A 19,301-nucleotide genomic window follows, 5' to 3' on the forward strand; every position below is an offset into this window, starting at 1 on the left:
GCCTTGGAGGGGCAGACTTCAGAGACTCCGGCTGCTAAGTCCACGGCCCGGGTGTTTGTTCCTTGCTCTCTTAGTGACGCTAAATTAAATTGAGGCCAGTTCGGCAAACATTTCGAGGGTCTGGCTCTCTGTCCCACGCTGGGTTAGACACCGGTGGTCACAAGACGGAGGGAAATAGCCTTTGCGTTGTAAGCATTCAGGTTCCTGGTGGATAAGACATGCCTATAACAAAGTAATTCCAGGAAAATGCCATGCGCATGTGTGTTATCGTTGCCATACAGGTGCTAAGGTCACGGAGACGGGGGCAAGGGGCAGTAATTCCCCTTGAGGGGCTGGGGGAACGGGGGCTGTTTGGAAAATGCTTCACAATGGGTGTGACATTGTGGCTGAGTCCGCACAGGAAGGCTGTTGCAGATGGTGAAAGGTATGCAGTGTGTTGTTAGAAGAAAGGGCGCAGCCGCTTCCGGTGGGCGGGGTCGCAGGCGCCGGGCTGCGGTGGGTGGGGGAGCGGCTGAGATGGAGGGTCCCTCGGGGCACTGAGGTCCCGGTGTTGGCGAGTGGCAGGACTGGTGCCAAATAGGGGGGCTTTGGGTATCTTCCTGGGTATGTGCTGAAGGTGGTCTGATCTGAAGTTTGTACACGCAGCTGGGGGAGGCGGGGGCGGGGTAGACTCCCGCGGGGGCTCTGTCTTGTCAAGTCCGAGAACGACTGACCGGGAGCAGCCCAGAGAGCCCGTCAGATGCACGCAACAATGACTGACCTCACGCGTGAGCAGCAGGTGCCCACAGTATTGCTGGTGACTTGCTGGTGACCACAGTCTACAGACACCGCTGTCCTGCGAGTCCCAGGACGGCCGTGGGTCACCCTGATCTCCCCCAGCGCATGTGACTGCAGACGTTGGGTAAGCTCGGAAGGGTGAGGAACTGATGCCCACGTTTCTTGGCCATTCTAGAATAATCCTACGACGCCGTGGGGCCCCCACCCCGTCCCTTCTGTTTCAGATTCTGACCGATGTAGCCTTCTGTCTGCGCACGTTTTCATGAGTGAATACACAAGAGGACGTGGGAGTCGGATGAGGCTCAGGCATCTTTTTTCTGGCTCTGATCCTAGGGCGTATAAATGACACACACTTTCCACGCGTCGCCACGGTCACCATCACCGCCCACGTTCTCCATTCGGACAGCACTTGAGCCTGAATTCCATGACCAGCCTCCGACGGTGCGCCCCGGGCACTTGAAAGATAAAAAAGACACTGCGTCCATTACAGAGACGGACTTCGATGCCCCGGAATCTGTCAGGGGATTTGCTGTCTGCACATAAATTGACGCTGAGCTGCTGTCCACGCTGAGAGTTTGAATGACTGTAGAGAAGAGAGGAACTGATGAGAGAGGAAGATGAGGACAGCAGCCGTCGGTGGATCAGTCAGTGCATTTTTTAAAAAAAGACTGCGGGGTTGGATACTGGGTTTTACTATCCAGTTCTTCCATCTGGTGGCCGGTGGCCTGGGGGACCTCTGGACCTCCCTTTCATACCTTGTGAAAGGGACTCGTGAGGCCCTTGCAGGGCAACAGGCAAAGTGCTCGGCACGGTGCCTGGTGCGAAGTAAGTGCTCAGCGAAGGAAACTGGTTGTTGGACGCATGCCCCGCGGACTTGCGCGGGTCCTCGCGACACCTGTCGTAGCCTGACAAGGAGAGTGAGGACGTGCGAAGTGCCAGCGCTCAAGGGCGTCTTCCTGGCTCACCGGCGCCCTCAGCCAGGGCGGGGCGGCTGCGCTTTCAGCTGCTTGACAGTCACGCAAGGAACCGCAGCTGGTGCGGCCTTCCCAGCAGCTGGGCTGTGACGAGAGGGAATTCGGGTCCTTGAAGGGGGGACAGAAGATGCCAGACACCATCCCTGAGAAGGGGAACGTGCCAAATGGAAGGTGACCTTGGCTCTAGCACTTTCCCCAAGACTTCGTTCAGGCTCACGGAGCTGGGGCCGCCCGTCCGTTTTCTCTGCGTTCTGCTAATTTTCTAGGTCCGCCGTGAGCTGCAGCCGGAGAAGCCGGGCACCTTGGCAGACAGCTGCCCGTCCCCCAGAGCAGGCGGGCAAGGACGCTGGATGCCTCCCGCCCTGAGCAGAGCACCGAGAGGGCCCAGCTGGCACCGCACCTGCCTCCCGCTGGGCGGTGCCCTGCTGCGGGCATGCTCCGTGCTGTGGTGGAGAGAGACCCACAGCCACCTCCCTTGGCCTTCGACAGGCTGCTAGGACTGCGGACGGGCACCTCCTGGGTCTCCTCTGAGGCCCATCAGGAGGAGTGGAAATGCCTCCTTGTGGACCAATCTGAGGCCTTTGCACCTGACTCAGTAACTGCCAGTGGGAAGGGACCAGGGCAGGTCTGCACCTCTTTCCAAAAGGCTACAGGCCACTCCCACCCTCCTCCGAGGCTGCTCCTGCCCCGGCACAGGCGAAGCCCCGACTGCCTGCCCCGTGGACCGTGGGGGCGGGTTCGTGCTCTCTGACCGGGGATGTACCCAAGGATCAGGGGCGGCAGAAGGAAAGCTTTTCCTCCTCGTGTCTGAGGGAGCCCCCTTGAGTGCTTCGCCAGGTGCAGGGGGCACATCCGGCCTTGCTGTGTTGGCAGGTTTCCAGTAAAGGCAGGCTCATGATCATTAAGTTTCCAGAGAGTTGGGAGGAACTTGTATCAGAGTGTCCTGGAGGCTAGAATTCTCAAGGTATAACCTTTAGAACTGAGAATTTTCAGAGCAGGTAAAAATGCCTATTACATCACTTTAAGAAGGCAAACACCATTCAGCTAGAATAACAACACGCGTAATTTGCGCCAAACCTGGCTCCATGGAACCCAAGTGCCTAGAATTCCCGATGAAGGAGAGCGTGCTGTTTGGAATCCTCCTTCAGTACAAAGAAGGAGTCGGTCAGGAAACGCGCTGGTAGCAAAGGCTCGTTCTAAACATCGGCCCTGAGGCAGTGTCCCCAGCACCGCTGAGCACCCGGTCATCTGGGCTTCCCACCGGGTGGCGTCTAAAGCGACCGCTTATGTTCAGAACAGTGCGCCTCGGGCCTTAACCAAAAAACCAAGAACCATAAAAAAGACGGACTCTGCCCACAAACTCTAATGAGCGAATCCAAAAGACAGAATGGCTGACTTCAGAGAACCTTTCAGCCCCCACGGGTGAGGGGGTTTGGTGTGCGGAGTTGATGAGAACAGCTCTTCCCCGCGACACCACTTCTGCGGCTCCTGCCGGAAACGCAAACCTGTATTTACCAGGAGTAACGAGGCGACACCGGGCAAACCCGAGGCGGTAGGAATGCTGCAAGATCGCCTGTGTTTTCCCACCGTGAAGGCCCGGGGGGTGGAAGGCTGGGGAGCGTCCCGGTCGGAGGAGGACGGGGCACGGCGGCTGGCCGCAGCGTGGCCTCCTCCCGGGTCGGGTCTTGGACCAGAAGGCCGGCATCAGAGGGACAAATAGCAATCTTTGAATGAAGATTCAAATTTGCGTTGTATTAATGCCACTTTTAGAATGGGCAATTGGACTGTTTATGCAAGAAGGTCACTATTCTTAGAAAACCTGGCGTATTTAGTGGACCCCGCCCGCCCCCGCCCCCGCCCTGCCGGTTCCCGGGGCTCAGTCTGCTCAGCCGGAAACGGAATCATGACCGTCTCTGACCTTGCCCTCCCAGCACCTACGACAGACCCCCGGCGTGCGCAGGGGTCCCTGGACTCGGGGCCAGGATGCCGGAGGCCCGGGCTGGGGGCTGCTGTGACCAGACATCCAGCCCCTCACCTATCTGGGGCTCAGTCTCCCCGCTGTAACAGGAAGTCACTGACCTGGAAGGTTCCAGGCTGCCATCTCGTTGCCCAGCATGTTCCTTCGAGGGGATGTGCCGGGTTGGGGGGTGGGGCAAGAACTCTTGTCACATGACGATTCGTGCACCACGTGACATCAGTGGGAAACCGGCTGGGTCCACTTCGCACGGCCCCGGCGGGGAGTTCTTGCCCCATATGCGGGGCTGGCCTCGCCACGGGGGAGAGCGGAGCGCGGCAGGCTCGTGGGAGCACGTGGGGGCTCAGGCCGCCGCCCCGGCTGGGCCCTCGGGACGGTCTTGCTGCTGCCCTCCTGTAGCTTCCATGTTAAGCCATTATAGTAACAAGGAGAAATTAGACAAAAACATGGTGGCGCCAGAGCTTAAGCCCAGAGATTGCCGGTCATCTTCACAAACGCTTTCTCGGAAGGTCTCAGGCCACGTTTTCCAGCGAGGGCACCCGCTGTGGCATCGTCCGTGGGACAGTTAATTATTGCACATCCGTGGCCTCCATCGGTTGTGTGCCGGGAAGGCCACCGGTCCCCGGAACCACCAGAGAGAGTCCTCACACAGTTCCAAACGTCCCCGGGGCACGGAACACTGCTGATGGAGAGCTGTTGGTCAATTCAGTGATTGTAACCAGACGGCAGTGACGTTAGCGCCTTCCCCTTTCATTGGAGAACACGGACATCGGCGTTGAAAGATCTCTAAGCCGTCGCCCCTCCAGCTCCCTCACTTCCTAGAGGAGGGAATTGGGGTGGCGTGCCTCGTCCGAGGCCACAGCGTGGTTCCTGGGGGAGGCACATGCAGTCTCAGCTCCCTCCCCCCTGCCCACTGCAGGGCCAGTGTGATGGCCCCCTCGGTGTCATTTATGTGGCCGAAGAGATATTCGGGGACATGGGACACAGTCGTGACTACAGAGGATATGACCGGAAGGCGGTCTCTGACGTCCGCCGATGGGTGCCATCCCTGAGGTCCTGCGCCTTGGAGTTTTCTGGAATGACCAGCCCCTTAACCACTTTGTCATGTGTAAGAGGACTTAGGCGCTTGCAGCCGAGCCGATGCTGTTTCACGGGCTGAGGCATTTTTACTGGTTGCGTGTTAACACACCCAGACCTGGGATAGCATGCGTCGTTGCACGAGAGTTTAACTGGTCCCATTTTGTTTCTGGGTGGCCCATAAAATAACCCCGTTTTGCAAGGAAGGGCAGCTGGAATTTGATGACCCGTGGTAGCTGATTCCCAGGACAGATTGCGGAGGTCATTGCCTTCGCAACTGCTCCCTGGTGTTGCGCCTGTAGCGGAAGCTTTTTAACAGTTCACTCGGTCGAGGGCCCAGAAGGGCAGACACAGTGGAGAGAGGCCCCAGGAGCAGAACTAACCTGCTGTCCTGTTCTCTCTCCAGTCCCCACAAGGAAGTCCCGCTAATGTCCTTTCTGGCCTCCAGCTTTGATCTGCAGCTCTGGGGATCTGGCCATGGTGCTGACTGCGCATAGAACCTTGGTACCCGTTTCCAGGGACTCCTGTACCTGCAGCCTGAGGCTCGGGACAAACAACTGCGGTGTCTCGTCACCTGCCTGCTGCTCCGGAAGGACCTTACGGAGGTGGTTCCGTGTAGTGATAGGGGCTCGGAGCTGCCTTCGGCTTCAGCACGGCTAGGGAGGCGGAGCGTCCGAGAGGCTCACCTGGGGCAGGAGGGGCCGTTGCCCCACCAGTGTGGTCCCTTGTCGGCCTCAAGGACTGTGCCAGCCAGAGGCCAACCAGGAGGCAGAAGCAACCGTCGGCATTTAAAACGGAGAGCAGTTCATGCTGAGGGTTGGCACCCCGGCCGATGAGATTGTTGACATGCAGACAAATCGGGATGCTGAGACCCGTCACAGCTTTGCGAGAGGAAGCTGCAGGCTGACACATGACACCCGGGGGAGCTGAAACTTCGGTGGGCTTTTCCGGTATGACTTGGAGACCTCCGGGAACAGCTGTGGCCAGAGGTACCACCCAAAGCAGAAGGAGGGCTCACAAATGCCTCGGTTTCTCCCTTTCCTTGGACTTCCTTTTAAACTCCTCCCATGGGCTGAACCCAGACAGGTGCAGGCCCCCAGGTGATACAGGGGACCCATGGATGGCATCTGAGTCCAAGGAACCACACGTAACCTAGGCAACCCAAGACACCGGCGAGGAAGAAATTGGAGGCGTCGGAAATGGCGGGCGGGTGATGGAGTAGGGTCCAGAGGCGCAGACCTGGCTGCGTGGCGGCTTCACGCGAGCGGGGCACCTCCACGGGCAGTCCGGTCAGCCCTGACCAGCCAGGCCACGTCCCAGCCAGGCCACGTCTCTGTGACGAAGTCCACAGTGAGCTTGTCCAGCGAGGAGTCTCTTCTGCAGTGAGAACACTTAGCATGTTTGCCCACTCCCTGCCCCCTCCACTCCAAATTCCCCACAGGGCTGTTATCGGGGTCTCTTTTCAAACTGGTGAAAAAATGAACTCCTGGGCTTCCAACCCTGCCTAGAAACAATTTTATTTTCTCAAACAATTTTATCCCCCCGAACGCGCCGTGAACGCAGAGAAATCGGACCATTCCCGGGAGACTAGGTGCTTGATCCGCTGGAGTCAGTGGAGGCGGCAAACACACTCGAACCTGAGTAATGTCAACTGCAGACGGGGCTGTGTGTCCCACACCCCGCGCCGGCGGCCCGCTGGGCGCTTGGGAGGGGCTTTACGGAGACCGAGCACTGAGCCCCAACCCAAGATTCGGCTGGTTGTGTGTCCCAGGTCCCCGCTCAGAGGCAGGCCAGGCTGGCACGGTGTAAGTTACAGGTTTTTTGGTGCATTGATCTGTGCTTGATTTGAATGCAGTGACAAGGTGCACGGATTTCCTGAGATCCCAGTGGCAGGCGTTTCTCGTCCATGACACGTCTGTACCCAGGGACAGTCAGCGGTTACACAGAGCTTATCAATTTGAGTTGCATGTGGCCACATTGTCTTTAAAAAGGGGAAGGAGAAAGTGATAGGAAAGCTCAGAGAGGAAAAGATGCAGCAGGCATGTATACACACTCATGTTCATGTGTGTGCGCATATGCATGCACATACATTGCGCCTGTGGGCATGTGTGTGCCTGTGTGCAAGTGTGTGCGTGCCAGCATACAGCCCGTTTGCATACTGAAAGGCCCGAGTCCGGTGCAAATCCTCAGTAACTTTGCCATTACCGCCAAGACCATCCCGTTCCCTGCAAACCTCCTGGGCACAAGTTCCACTTCTGAGCAGCAGCCAAGCTGGGGACAGAGCAGCGCCCCGGTGGTGGCAGGGGGCCAGCACCCCCGCGTGGAGCCCAGGTCCCTGGGGGCCCACCTGGACGGCTGAACTGGCATGCCCTGGCCCCGGCCCCGGCCCTCCCCCGCCGCCGCCCTGGCACGGAAACCCCGTGCGCAGCGGTCGTGGCTGAACAAAGGCGCCTTTCTTGGGGCACAGCCTAGGAAGCAGCTGACTCGGGAGTGCACGGAGCTCTCTGACCCTGGCGCTGGGGGCCTTCCTGAGCGGGGCGGCAGTGGCCGTGGGGGGCGGCACGCGGCGGGACCAGAGTTAACGTCAGCTCGGTCCCTTCGGGACTGAGAGAATGGCTCTTCCGGCAGGTGCTCGGGGGCAGGGTCGGTCCCCGGGAGGCTTCCCCGGTAGCTCTTTTGTCCTCGCCCTCCAGTAGCGGCGACACCGCCCCCTGTTGGGCAGCTCCTGAAATTCTGCTTCTTCCCAACAACCGCACAGGGCGGGACAGGTCAGGTGGGCAGGGGGTGGGCGGAAGACAGAGCTCCGAGCTGGGCGCCCTGGGGCAAGGGGTCCCCCCTGCCCGGGCCTCGGTTTACTCATCTGTGAGAAAAGGCTAGTTATCCATTTTCCTGCCTTATCACATCGTCATGGAAACAGTGCACCTGTGAAACCATGTCTAGTATCAGGTAAGCACGGGAATACGTACGTCACCTTGCAGATGAACAGATTATTCTGTGTCATTGAAAGTTCTTTCATTTTGGCACAAAGTGCCCCCCTTTCTGCCTGTAACTGGGGTTGCTCCTTTGTGTCACTCGGTTTTAAATCGAGTGACACCTGCCCTGCATCATCGTGCCCTGTGCCCTCCCTGGTCCTGTAGCAGCTGGGACTCCCTCTCTGTCCCAAGTTGTCCTTGTGCCGCGACTGACCTCTGAGCCCCCCAGTACTGGCCTATTGAGCAAGCGACAAAAAGAATGCATCCCAGTCACCTCAGGGGGCCTGGCTTGGGTCTGAGGGGAGATCCCCTTGAAGAGCTGTGCGTCAGGCCGTTTCCAAACCATGGGACCCAGCTTCTCTGGGGACCGTCACTCGCTGACCCCGGGTTGGAAGCGCGGCCTCGCCTCGGGCCGCCCGCTGTGTCTGGGAGAGCGGGCTCCATGCCGTGGTGCCGAGCAGGGACCGAACAGCTTCCTCCCACCGCCGCCCCCCCCCCAGCCCTGGCCCCTTCCCCACCGCCCCCAGCCCGAAGGGCGTTTCCGGGCCCCTCGCGGGAAGCGTGGGAGGCCTGCCCCCGCCTCTCCCTGCCTCCCTCGCCCGCGCCTCCCGGCCGAGCTCCTATCCTCTGGCCCTGTTTATGGGCCGCTGGGACTCTTCCAGCCACCTGACATGAATCTTCGAGGCCCCCCAGGTAGCTCAGCCCGTCTCGGCCGTGAACCGCGTCTGGGCCTTTCATCTGCGGTTGTTTATGTCACGAACGGTGGGAGGCCTGGGCCGGGGCAGCAACACCGTGAACCGATCCAGGCTTTTTTTTTTTTCTTTCTTCTGTTTTACAAGAAAGGGGGGGAAGACAGGCCCCGAGAGCCATGTTTCCAAGTCTGTGCCAAGCACGTTCATTTCCCCCCGCCCGGCTGCGCTGAGACGGCATCTCCGCTTCCCCACGAGGCGTCCCAGGGAGACTGCGTTCGTGTCCAGGTGGCCTCCGGGGACGCTGACGTGTTGGGGGAGACGCAAGGGGTGCTGTCATCTCTGCTGAGGGCGTCGGCTTCAGTTACGAGGGATTGCAGGGCCGTGGCGGGCGGAGGAGCCGCCGGCGCCCGAGAGGGGCCGTCCTCTCTGCCATCAGAGGGCTTGGAGGCGTTCCTTCCTCTTCTCCCGGTCCTCGCGCTGGTTCCCGGGGAACCTCCCGGGGAACCTCCCGGGGAACCTCCCGGATCTCTGCGAGCTTTCCTTGGGGAGGGCGGATTGATTTGTGTATATTTTAGACACTGGCTGTTTTCCTGGAGGAGTGGGCGTCAGAGTCCGACTGAGGAAAGGCCCGCGCCTTGGGGACATCCCAGGCAGCCCGGAAACCCCCGGCACGGTCAGAGGGCACCGCCGTGCCCATGACGTGTCCAGCGCAGCGGACAGACGCCAGGCAGTGGCGACTGGCGGCCTGCCTTCCACTCGGCAGCTGGGTTGTGACGTGGTCCTATGGGAGCGAACACCACCCCCTCCAGCCATTGACCCTCTGTGTCTGTGAGCAGGGGCGCCGCCCACACTGCCATCACCAGGAAAAAGGGACCAGTGGCCAGGAGGGCTCTAGAGCGGTGCCCTTCTCCCTCCCCCCCTGAGAACAAACGTCACCTCTCTCCTCTTAGGGCAGCTGAGAGGACGCGTGAGCCGCCGCCTGCGGTCTCTCTGCGTCCTCCGAAATGCACACCAAGGGCGGGCCTCGGACGGGGACCCCGCCCCCAGTTCCATCCTGGGGAGTGAGCCTGTCTCCCAGGCAAGCTCAGGTCACAAAACACCAGGGGCGTGGCCATCCTGCCTCTGGGCTTGAGCAGACTCGCCATGACATCCCTGTCCCGGAAGCTTCCCCGACTCCCAGCCCCCTCTTTCTCTCCCTTCTCACAAGCGCTGCCCACACCCCTACATCCTGTACAAGGTGCCGCCAGCGTTGCCCAGGGTCCCGTCCGCAACGAGAGAGACGTCTGCACTCGGGCACCTGCTGCTGCAAGGAACAGAAACGTGTGCCTCAGGGCCAGAGCTCTCCTTTTACTTGGAAGGAACGATGGCGACGATGGCGGCGGTGGTCATTTACTGGGCACCGTCGACAGCGTTAGAAACCCTTCCCACTTACCATCTCATTGAATTCCAACAATACTGCTACTTCCCCCAATGAGAACGCTGGTTCTCGACAATTCGTTCAAAATCACACGTGATCATGGGCCGTTCCCGAGAGTGAAGCCGAGGTCGTGAGACTCCAAAGCCGAGGGTGCAGGTGCTGCGCCGTGTCGCTTTCCAAATGGTGTTTCCGTACACGAGCCATTGCGCTGAAGTCTTTGGGGACGGGACGCCCTCCCTGGTTACCAGCGCACATTGTAGCAGACGGCCGGAGGGTGACCAAAAGAATCAGGCCGACTCCGGAAACGTTCGCAGGGGCCGTGTCGTGGGCAAAGCTGGAATAAGATATGAGGTTTCTGAATACATACAACTGCACATGGAACACGTTCTATACGGCGGACCTGCTGTTCGTGTGTCCCACACTCGGCTCCTCTTAGTCCCTGCCTTCCGTGGTCCTTGGGTGGGGTGTCGGCCCCATGGTCTCATGTGTCACTGACGGCATCCCTGGCACCCCAGGGCGTCCTCGTGACCCCGAGGCGTCCAACAGCGGAGAGAAGTATTGTTCCCACTGAGGATGGGGCTGGGGGTCTCCGGGCAGCGGGGTGCGGGGCGGGGCCCAGAAAGAGTGTGTCTGTGAGTCGGTGGCTTCCTGTTTCCCCCTCTTCTCCTCTCATGTCTCCCCTCGAGTCCCTGAAGCCTCCAGCACTTACTCTTTTCCTTGCGCTTCGAAAAAAGTCTGTCCAGGAAGACCCTCGAGTGCTCTCCTGCAGACGTGTGGCAGTGGTGAGCGGGCTGAGTGACCCTGGAAGAAAAACTTCTCCTCGTCACGAGGATCTCCCTGGGTCTGTTGGGTTTATTCATTTGCGCTGTGGGGCGGGGGAGAGCGGCAGAAGGAAAGACGTCTCCCCACAGCATCCAATAGGGGCCTCCTGGGCACCAGGACACATAACGCGGCTCCGTGTGCAGGCAGGACCCTCTACGCTCAGCACGGTCTGCACACAGCGACTTCCGCAGGCAGGATCCCCCGTGCTCAGCACGGTCTGCAAGTGGCCCTGTTTGCAGGGAGGACCCTCTGCACGCGGCACAGTCTGCACGCGGCACAGTCTGCACGTGGCACAGTCTGCGCGCGGCGCTGTCTGCAGGCAGGACCCTCTGCGCGCGGCAACCTCTGCACACGGCCCAGTCTGCACGCGGCGCCGTTTGCGGGCAGGGCCCTCTGCACGCGGCACTTTCTGCAGGCGGCACCCTCTGCGCGCATGCGGTACTGTCTGCAAGCGGCTTTCTCTGCGCGCGGCACTATCTGCACGCCGCACGGCTTGCACACGGTGCCTTCTGCGCGCAGGACCCTCTGCACGCGGCCCAGTCTCCACGCAGGACCGTGTGTACGCAGCGCCCTCTGCACGCAGTGCCGTCCGCACGCGGCACCGTTTGAACGAGCGCCTCTGCCCGCGTCACCACTCATTCCGCACACAGCTCTGCTGCTGATGCTGCTCACTGGGTGGCTGGTCCTGTCACCCGTGTGCCGATGAGGAAACTGAGGCTCCGCATGTGGGTTCCGCACAGGAGGTGACTCACGTGCGCCAGACGTGTACTGAGGGCGTAGTTTGGGTGGGGGCCTGAGGTCGCCCTGTCACACTGCAAAGGTCACACCCTCAGGGACCCCCGGGGAGTGTCCTTTCACGCTCAGCCTGTACGCCCAGCGTTCACGGAGACGAGCAAGACGGCCACACTCAGGCACAGAGCCATCTTGGCTGCGCGGACAGAGGGCTGCGTCCGGCCAGTGTCCGGCAGTGGCCCTGAGGGACACAGCGCCTTGGTTTCTGCGTCTTCCAGGCAAAAGCGATGATGAGGAAAGTCTCTGCAAGTCCGCCCACGGGGCTGGGAAGGGCGCCGCCGAGGACGGCAAGGACCCCAAGCGCCCCAAGCGTCCCAGGACCATCCTGACCACCCAGCAGCGGAGAGCGTTCAAGGCCTCGTTTGAGGTGTCCTCCAAGCCGTGCAGAAAGGTGAGGGGGATGGGGAGGGGGCAGGCCCGGGCCCCCCTTTCTGCGTGGTTGCTCGGCTCCTGGGGTGCCCACGGGCTCCAGGGGCTGCGGGGGGGTGGGGGGCGCTGTGCGTGGCGTGCAGGTGGCCTTGAGCCTGGCGGGAGGCTCCGGGGCCGGGGCCGGGGCCGTGCCGGGGCTCGAGCAGACCCTCGCCGGGCCTGTGGGTGGGTGTCCTCCCGCCCCTGGCCGAGCGCTCACACTGCCATTCCCTGAGCGTGGGCGGCGGGGAGGACCCGGCGCTGTGACAGAGCCGCGCCGCAGCGGCTCGTGGGGTGCACTCTTTCTGTGGTCCCGCGTGTCGCTCGTGGGGAGGCGGTCTGGGGACTCGGCCGCGCGGCAGTTCCTTGTCTTTGCTGTTGAGCGCTCTCCCGCCTCTGCAGGGGCCACGGTTGGTTCACCCGCCTGTGGATGGGGCGGGGGCTGTCCCCTGCTTGGGGGCGTCACAGACCAGGCTCCTGGGCATTCTCATGGAAAAAGAAAAATACGGTGGTTTAACCAGAAGGGTTTATTTCTCTCGTTGGGCGTGGTCCGGAGGTGACAGTCCTAGACTGCCCGGGTCTCTGTGGTCCATCACGTGGGCCGGGCGTGGCTGAGTTGTCACCGTTGCCTGCAGCCACCGCGGTGGGGAAAGAGGAAGAGTAGGGCACACGGCTGCTTTTTTACGGGCAAACCCAGGATTCTTGGCTCCACTTTCATTCATAGGTTTTGGCCAAAACTTAATCCTGTGCAGAGCCCCCTGCCAGGGGCTGGGAAGGGAGTCTGGGTGACCACGCGCCCCGCTGAGACTTAGCCTGGGGATTCGACGGCCGATGGGAGGAAGGGGGAGCATGGGCGGCAATTGGCCGTCTTGGCCACGTTTATTAAGTACCTGCCATGTGTCGACTGCTTGTCACGTGTCCGCAGGGAGGGTGCGTGTTTGAACACATCTCTTTCTCGGGGGTCCGCATCGCCCCCTGTCGGCACAGCTCCGGGTTCCGAACGGCCCCTGTCTCACTCCGGGCAGGGCTCACGCACAGTGACCATGAGCGTGAATCTCCCACGCGTTTGGGTTCCGTGTAACACCCAAAACCACCTCGAGCCGTGAGGGACAGGGCCAACCATCAAGGTCAAAGAAGCAAGCCCGGAGAAGGGATCGGGGGACCCCTTGTGCTTTTGCACATTGGCCTTCTCCCCGACTTCTCCTGGCGGGGGTTCATGCACGTGTGTGACGTTCAGCTGATGCACCGTGGGTTTGCCAGTGTCCGGGAGCCCCTCGGCGGCCCGATGGCCAGAGCGAGAGACGCCCACTGCCTCTGGGAGTTCCCATCTAACAGGACAGCTGTCCTCCAGCTGTTTCCCTGTGGGAGGACCCTCTCCCCGCCTGACGGAAGCGACGCCTTTGGGTTGGGGTTTCCCTGCCCGTGGGCCCCACGACGTGGCCCGTGGGCATCCCGTGCTCTGGGGGCAGAGAGCTCTGCCTGGGCTGAGACACCAACAGTTCCGTGTCTCGTGGTGCCTTTTTCCCAGGTGAGGGAGACGCTGGCTGCGGAGACGGGGCTGAGTGTCCGTGTGGTGCAGGTGTGGTTCCAGAACCAGCGAGCCAAGGTAGCGTCTGCCGCCCGCCCCCCGCCCCCCGCCCCCCCCCCCCCGTGTCTGTGCGGCCGGGTCCCGGAGCCGCGAGCGGGAGCACCTCGCGCTCGCTGACCAGAGCACCTTCGGCAGGGGGTTCTCCTGACTCGGGCGCTCTGTTACCAGCAATCCCCGGGGCACAGCGCCGTGTGGCAGGGGACACCGGTGCTTGGTTTGGTGAGATGCTTTCATTTTCCCGGCGGCCATGGCTGTGAACCTGGCCAGCCACGCGTGTGAATGTCTTTCTGGACCTTTTGGGAAAAGCAGTTTCTTCAAGTCCCGTTAGTTTAACCCAGACCCCAAAGTTCTTTTAAAATTCCAGAGAAACCTACATGTCACACACGTGATTGTCCTGTTACAACACCGTGGCCCTGGGGACGCCTTCCCCCCGCCCCCGGGGCCATGTCTCCCCGCCCCCAGGGGAGGGCTAGACCTCCGTGTGGTCTCGGCAGTCCCCTGACGCGGGCCTTTACTGGAGACCTCACCACGCACGTGTCCTGTGACCGGCCACTCTCGAGCCCTGATCTTCCGTGGGCGATAAACAAACGGCTTCTGATTAGCCACACTTGTTTAAGGGAACGTGTCCCTACCCGAATTCCTCAGAACGGGGCCGTGGGCGTGTCTTCCACGGTCCCCACCCCGGGAGAGGGTGTCATGGGTCAGTAGGTCTGGGGGAGCTGCAGCCCCGGAGCACGGAGTGCACATGGAGCCCGAGAAACCTGGCAGCAAAGCATCTGTCTAACCTAGTGTCTCCCACGCCCTCGGAGCGCACACCGGCTTCTTGGGGCGCCCTGGCGTTCCACGGAACCCGGTTTGGGAACCGCTGGGCTACCAGGCTCCTCCCAGGAAGTGTGTGCACTCACGTGGCCTTCGGGAGGCAAGCTCCGCCCCTAGAGGCCGGGCTGTCCTGGTGGGTCCTCAGACGCAAGGGCCAACGGGGAGGGGGCGCGTGGGGACAGCCTCCCCACACTCGGGCCTCACGTGAGACTGTCACTACGTCAGCAGCAAGTTTTATTTGCCGAGACAGCGTTGCCGCCCAGCCGGCTGTCATTCCGTGGTGGTCGCGAGGGGATGGCACGTGGACCTCTGGGCGCTGCTCCTTAGCGTGGCTCCCGTGAGAGTCACGGCCCGGGACGTGGTCCTGCTCCTCGCACGCGAGCCCTCCCCGCGGCCTGAGCCCGCGGCAGGTCCCGCCGTCTAACCCGGGGGCCCTCTGCTCGTCAGATGAAGAAGCTGGCCCGGCGGCAGCAGCAGCAGCAAGACCAGCAGACCAGCCAGAGGCTGAGCTCCGGTAAGTGCGTAGCCTCCCCTGCTCAGCTCTTCGGACACCACCTGCGTGGGGCGGGGACCTTCGGGGGGGTGGGGGAACTGAGCCCCAGGAGCTCGGGAGGCGGCCCTGGGGGCGTCGGCGCGGCCCGCGGCGCCTCAGCACGCCCAGCCCTCTGTCCTCTGGGACGTGAACTCGCTAGAAGACGCCACTGTGACCTGGCCCTTGCCAAAACGACGTGAAATGGTGAAAATGACGATAGTAGACTAACAGTGTCCCGTTCTCACTGCTGCTGGCCAGATGCTTCCACCCCCGACTCCCCCAGGCGAGCGGAGGGGTTATTACAGGCTCTGCCGGGCGGGCTGGGGTCCCCGGCGAGGAGGGACTGCGCTGGGCCCGAGACGCCGAGACACCTCTGAGCGGCAGTTTCACGGGGCTCCTCGGGGGGTCGTGCTGGTGGGGCCTTTGGATCCGCCCGCTCCCGTGGCTGTAACCTGAGCGCACTCCCGGAGGCCTCTGTTTTAATGACACATCGCTTTGAGGAAGCCCTCAGGTTCAGCGGCCCCGTCCCTGTCCTCCAAGCGATGCCCGATGGCCCTTGTGAGGCCCAGGCTGGGACCCCGCGATGCCGCTCATTTCTATCCAGTCTGTGAACGAGGAAACCAGGGCCCAGGAAGGGAAATAAGATGACGTAGCCATGGTTGCACCTCTTGTGTGGCCACCGCCCTCCACGATGACCCTGCAGGACGGGACGCTCGTCCCTGGTGGTCACAGCCTGGACACTGAGCAGGGCTGACCCGGGGTGTGGCTTCCGAGGCTGAGTCATCGGGGTGAGGCTACTCCTGCTTCCCACTCTCCGGGGCCCCACGCCCAGGGAAGCCAGCTGCCTGTGACGTCCACGCAGCCGGGCAGCAGCGGGTGCCCCGGGCCCGGCCCACCCCTCTGCAAGGCCAGGCTCCCTGTGTGACACCCGCCTGCCGCTCACTCTCGTCTCCTCACGGAGCCACAGCAAACGCCGGGGCCGGGCGGGGCCCCCGGGACTAGGGATGTGGTGCCCAGAAGCCGCTGGGTGTACCTCGGTGGCCGCGGGGGCGCTGGGCTGTCTGCGGGCAGTGACCCGCTGCCGCCTCTGCCCCGCAGCTCAGACAAACGGCGGCGGCAGTGCCGGCCTGGAGGCCATCATGAACCCCTACACGGCGCTGCCCACCCCGCAGCAGCTGCTGGCCATCGAGCAAGGCGTCTACGGTGCGGACCCCTTCCGGCAGGGCCTCACCCCGCCCCAGATGCCCGGAGACCACATGCACCCCTACGGTAAGAGGGCGCCCGCGGCCAGGCCCAGGCAGGGGTCCGTGGTGTCTGTCACCTCGTCCTTGTCCCCGTCTGATCTGTTAAGGAGACGAGACCCGGCGAGAGTGGCCGCCGCCCTCCAGGGCGACCCTCGGGGATGCTCACCTTTGTTGAATGACACGTCCCTAGTTCACTTGCCCGCCCCCCCCTCCCCCTCCGCCTCCCAGGTGACCCCACAGGCCCCAGGACCGCTCCCGGCTCCCTGGTGTGGGTCTCTGCCTCCCTCCGTCCCAAACGCATCGGCCGGTCCCCAGGGGCTCCAGGAAACGGAGGCGAAGGGTGCACATGTGTGGTCCCCAACAGTCCTCTGTCGGGGTGCTGGGGCGTCGAGGGCGGATGCCCCACCCACCTCCGCAGACGAGTTCAGGGAGAGCCTGGGTGGGCGGTGCCCGCGCATGCTCGCTCCCTCGCCCTCCCCATTCAAGGCCCACGGTGGCCACCCAGGACCCCGCCTGCCCAGCCGTCCCCGCACCCACCGTCTCCGCGGTCTGCTGCCTGCTCTGGCCGTTTGGTCCTGTTCTCAGTTTTTGCGCCGCAGACACCAGCCCCCGGGGAAAGCAGAGCCCTTGGTGGTCGGGGACTGCGATCCCGCCTCCGGTGCACACAGCCCACCCTCTGCACCCCCCCCCCCCAGCAGCTTCACCGGGGGACACACCGACGCCCCCGCCCTGAGGGACGTCCCCGCTCCCAGACCCTGACGTCCATGTCCGGTCTCCATTGCAGGTGCTGAGCCCCTTTTCCACGACCTGGATAGCGACGACACCTCCCTCAGTAACCTGGGAGACTGTTTCCTAGCAACCTCAGAAGCCGGGCCCCTGCAGTCCCGCGTGGGGAACCCCATCGACCACCTGTACTCCATGCAGAATTCTTACTTCACCTCTTGAGCCTGCCCCCAGCGCCGGGCGGCTAGACCCCGACTGGAGCACTGGAGGGGGAGGGGTCGGCTGGCTTTAGGACGCGGAGGCGGGGAGAGGGGGGCTGGGGGTGGGGGGGCGTCTTGTCGGGGGTGTGTCGTGTGATGCTCTGGGGTAGGTCGGCATTTCCAAAGACTGGCTACATAACGGATCGCGTAGTTTAATGTTTCTAATAAGAGTTAGTGTTAGGTACGCAGGTGTGTTTATCACGAAGGACGGGGACGTTTTACGTAGACGTTGTCACGCAGACTAGATGGTTAGAGGCCCCTAACGGCTTCCCCTGAGTCGGGGGAAGCGCTTCACAAGAGGTGCATACGTCTCTCCGTCCATGCGGCCCATAGACAGACAGACAGATGTGTGTGTGAGTGTGTAACCTTTCTTACTTTATCATCAAAGTCTATTCCTAATTATGACAGACACCAGCTGTACAGCAAAGTAACTTTATTTTCAGTGTGAGCTATATTTAAGGAAATGCTTGATGCACTTAAGTTATAAAACGAGATGATTTACTTTTATAAACTTTATTTTTAGTTGGAAGGGACGCGTCGGCAGGGCGGAGGGGCTGCTCCCCCGGGGTCACCGAGGTCGGGGGCCAGCAGTGCACGCTCTGGGCTTTTGCCCTCCTGGGGGGTCGAAGCGGGGGGGCCCGGGGGACAGAACAGCCCTCGATTATGCTCCTAGAGAGCGTAACGCCTGGACCCTCTTCGGCTTTCTCTTAAATTCTGGCTCGAGGTGGCTGGCGGCGCCAGGAACGGCAGTTGGCTCCTGGCGGTCATCGCTGGCGAGGGGGGGGGCGGCTGAGAGGATGTACCTACCTCACTGGGGGGGGGGGGGGGGCGCTGAGGCCTCGTTTGCCCCCAGGACGCAGGAGCAGGGCTGAGGCGGGCCCCCAAGGTTTGTTTAAACACAACTGGGCTGGTCACGTGGCAAAGCAGGCCCCCAGGGCTGGCTGCACAGCTAGAGGACTTCTGTCCCCGAGGTCCCCGCAGCAAAGCCTGGGCCGCAGCCGTGAGGGCAGGAGCGCCGGGGGAGCGCCCAGTCCTTGGGGGCAGGGGCCGCGGCGGAGGGGACGCAGGAGGGGACCAGGGCTCTCCGGCCAGGGCGGCGAGCTGCGGCCTGGCTGTGGTCTGCCCTCCAAGAATGGTTTCTACAGTTTCAGAAGGTGGTAAAAATAAAAGCTGAAAAGAGACGGAGGCTGTGCCTGGTGTGTGTGTGCGTGGCCCAGAAGCCCAAGACTCCTGTTGTCTCTACTTTCTGCAAAGGGGGCGCGGGTCCCGGGCCCGAGGGCCTGTTTCTGGAGGCGGGGCGGTAGGGGGGGCACTCCTCCCGGCTCCCCTCTCCCCCTGAGCACAGCCACCCAGCTGCCATCATGCCTGGGGACAGGCGCCCCCGTTCCCCATGTGGCGCTCAGACGGTGCCTTCTGTGTCTGGAGTCCGGGAGCTGGGAAGGAGTGATGGGGAGGTCTGGGTCAGCTAGGACTCCTCCGAGAGGTAGGGGACAGGCTGGCCTCCCTCCAGGGGACGTCGCCAGCCACGACAGCGTCGGGCCCAGCGGCTCGCCCCATTGCGCTCCGCCAGGCCGAGGGCCCAGGCCCCCTTAGGGTAGCGTCTTCGGCGGGTGGCGTTTGTGCGCTAGTGAGTAATTTCTGCAAGCCACCAAGAGCCCACCCCGTGCAGCGAGCGGACATCGGGCAGACGCGTGGGGCCTCCTGGCCTCCGTGGAAAGGCCCCGCGGAGAACGTCACAGGTTCCACGTGTGTGAGCTGGACAGAGATGCTGTCCCACTCCTCAGCCTCGGCAAACCAAGACGAAAGTAAAAACTTCTTACAGACAAGTTGTCATTGACTCAGTGGCGTGGATGGTGGGCGGGAACCAGGGGACACAGGTGTTTTGTCAACAGGGACACGGGGCTGAGACTGGGCAGAGTGTGAGTGTGTGGATGTGAGTGTGTAAGTGTGTGAGGTCCCTATGACAACCCTCTGGATTCAACAGGGAGGGCGTGACATCCTCCACGTTGCAGATGAGAGACCTGTAGCTCAGAGAAATTAAGCCTCAGGGCGCAGCGTTGAGCTCCTTCTCCATTTGTCCTGGCGCTCAGTCTCCTGCCTGCCCCCCCCGGCACCCCAACTTTGAAGTGGCTGGTGCGTAGACCCCTAGGAACACATGCACGCCCAGGTGCTGCCGTGAGGGGTACGGAGAAGTCACATTACCTTTCCCGCCTCCAAGGAGCTAACGAT

At 62.1% G+C, this 19,301-nt stretch overlaps 1 protein-coding gene across 2 annotated transcripts in view; it reads left to right on the plus strand.

Annotated features, from left to right (window-relative positions):
• Nucleotides 1-17,034, plus strand: part of LMX1A (LIM homeobox transcription factor 1 alpha) — a 103,690-nt gene extending 86,656 nt beyond the window's left edge. The window contains exons 4-9 of one of the 2 annotated variants that reach the window (XM_054587571.1): nt 11,717-11,889; nt 13,435-13,512; nt 14,761-14,821; nt 15,151-15,177; nt 15,917-16,114; nt 16,874-17,034. In XM_054587571.1, the coding sequence (XP_054443546.1) occupies nt 11,717-11,889; nt 13,435-13,512; nt 14,761-14,821; nt 15,151-15,177; nt 15,917-16,114; nt 16,874-17,034 (698 nt within the window). Of the gene's footprint in view, nt 1-11,716; nt 11,890-13,434; nt 13,513-14,760; nt 14,828-15,150; nt 15,178-15,916; nt 16,115-16,873 lie in introns of both variants that reach the window. The other variant, XM_054587572.1, reaches the window with a different exon arrangement.
• Nucleotides 17,035-19,301: the final 2,267 nt, after the last annotated feature.

This window comes from Pteronotus mesoamericanus, unplaced genomic scaffold, assembly GCF_021234165.1.
Source record: "Pteronotus mesoamericanus isolate MK-2021 breed Mesoamerican mustached bat unplaced genomic scaffold, CSHL_Meso_final scaffold_1186, whole genome shotgun sequence".
In the NCBI taxonomy this organism is placed as follows: Eukaryota; Metazoa; Chordata; class Mammalia; order Chiroptera; family Mormoopidae; genus Pteronotus; species Pteronotus mesoamericanus.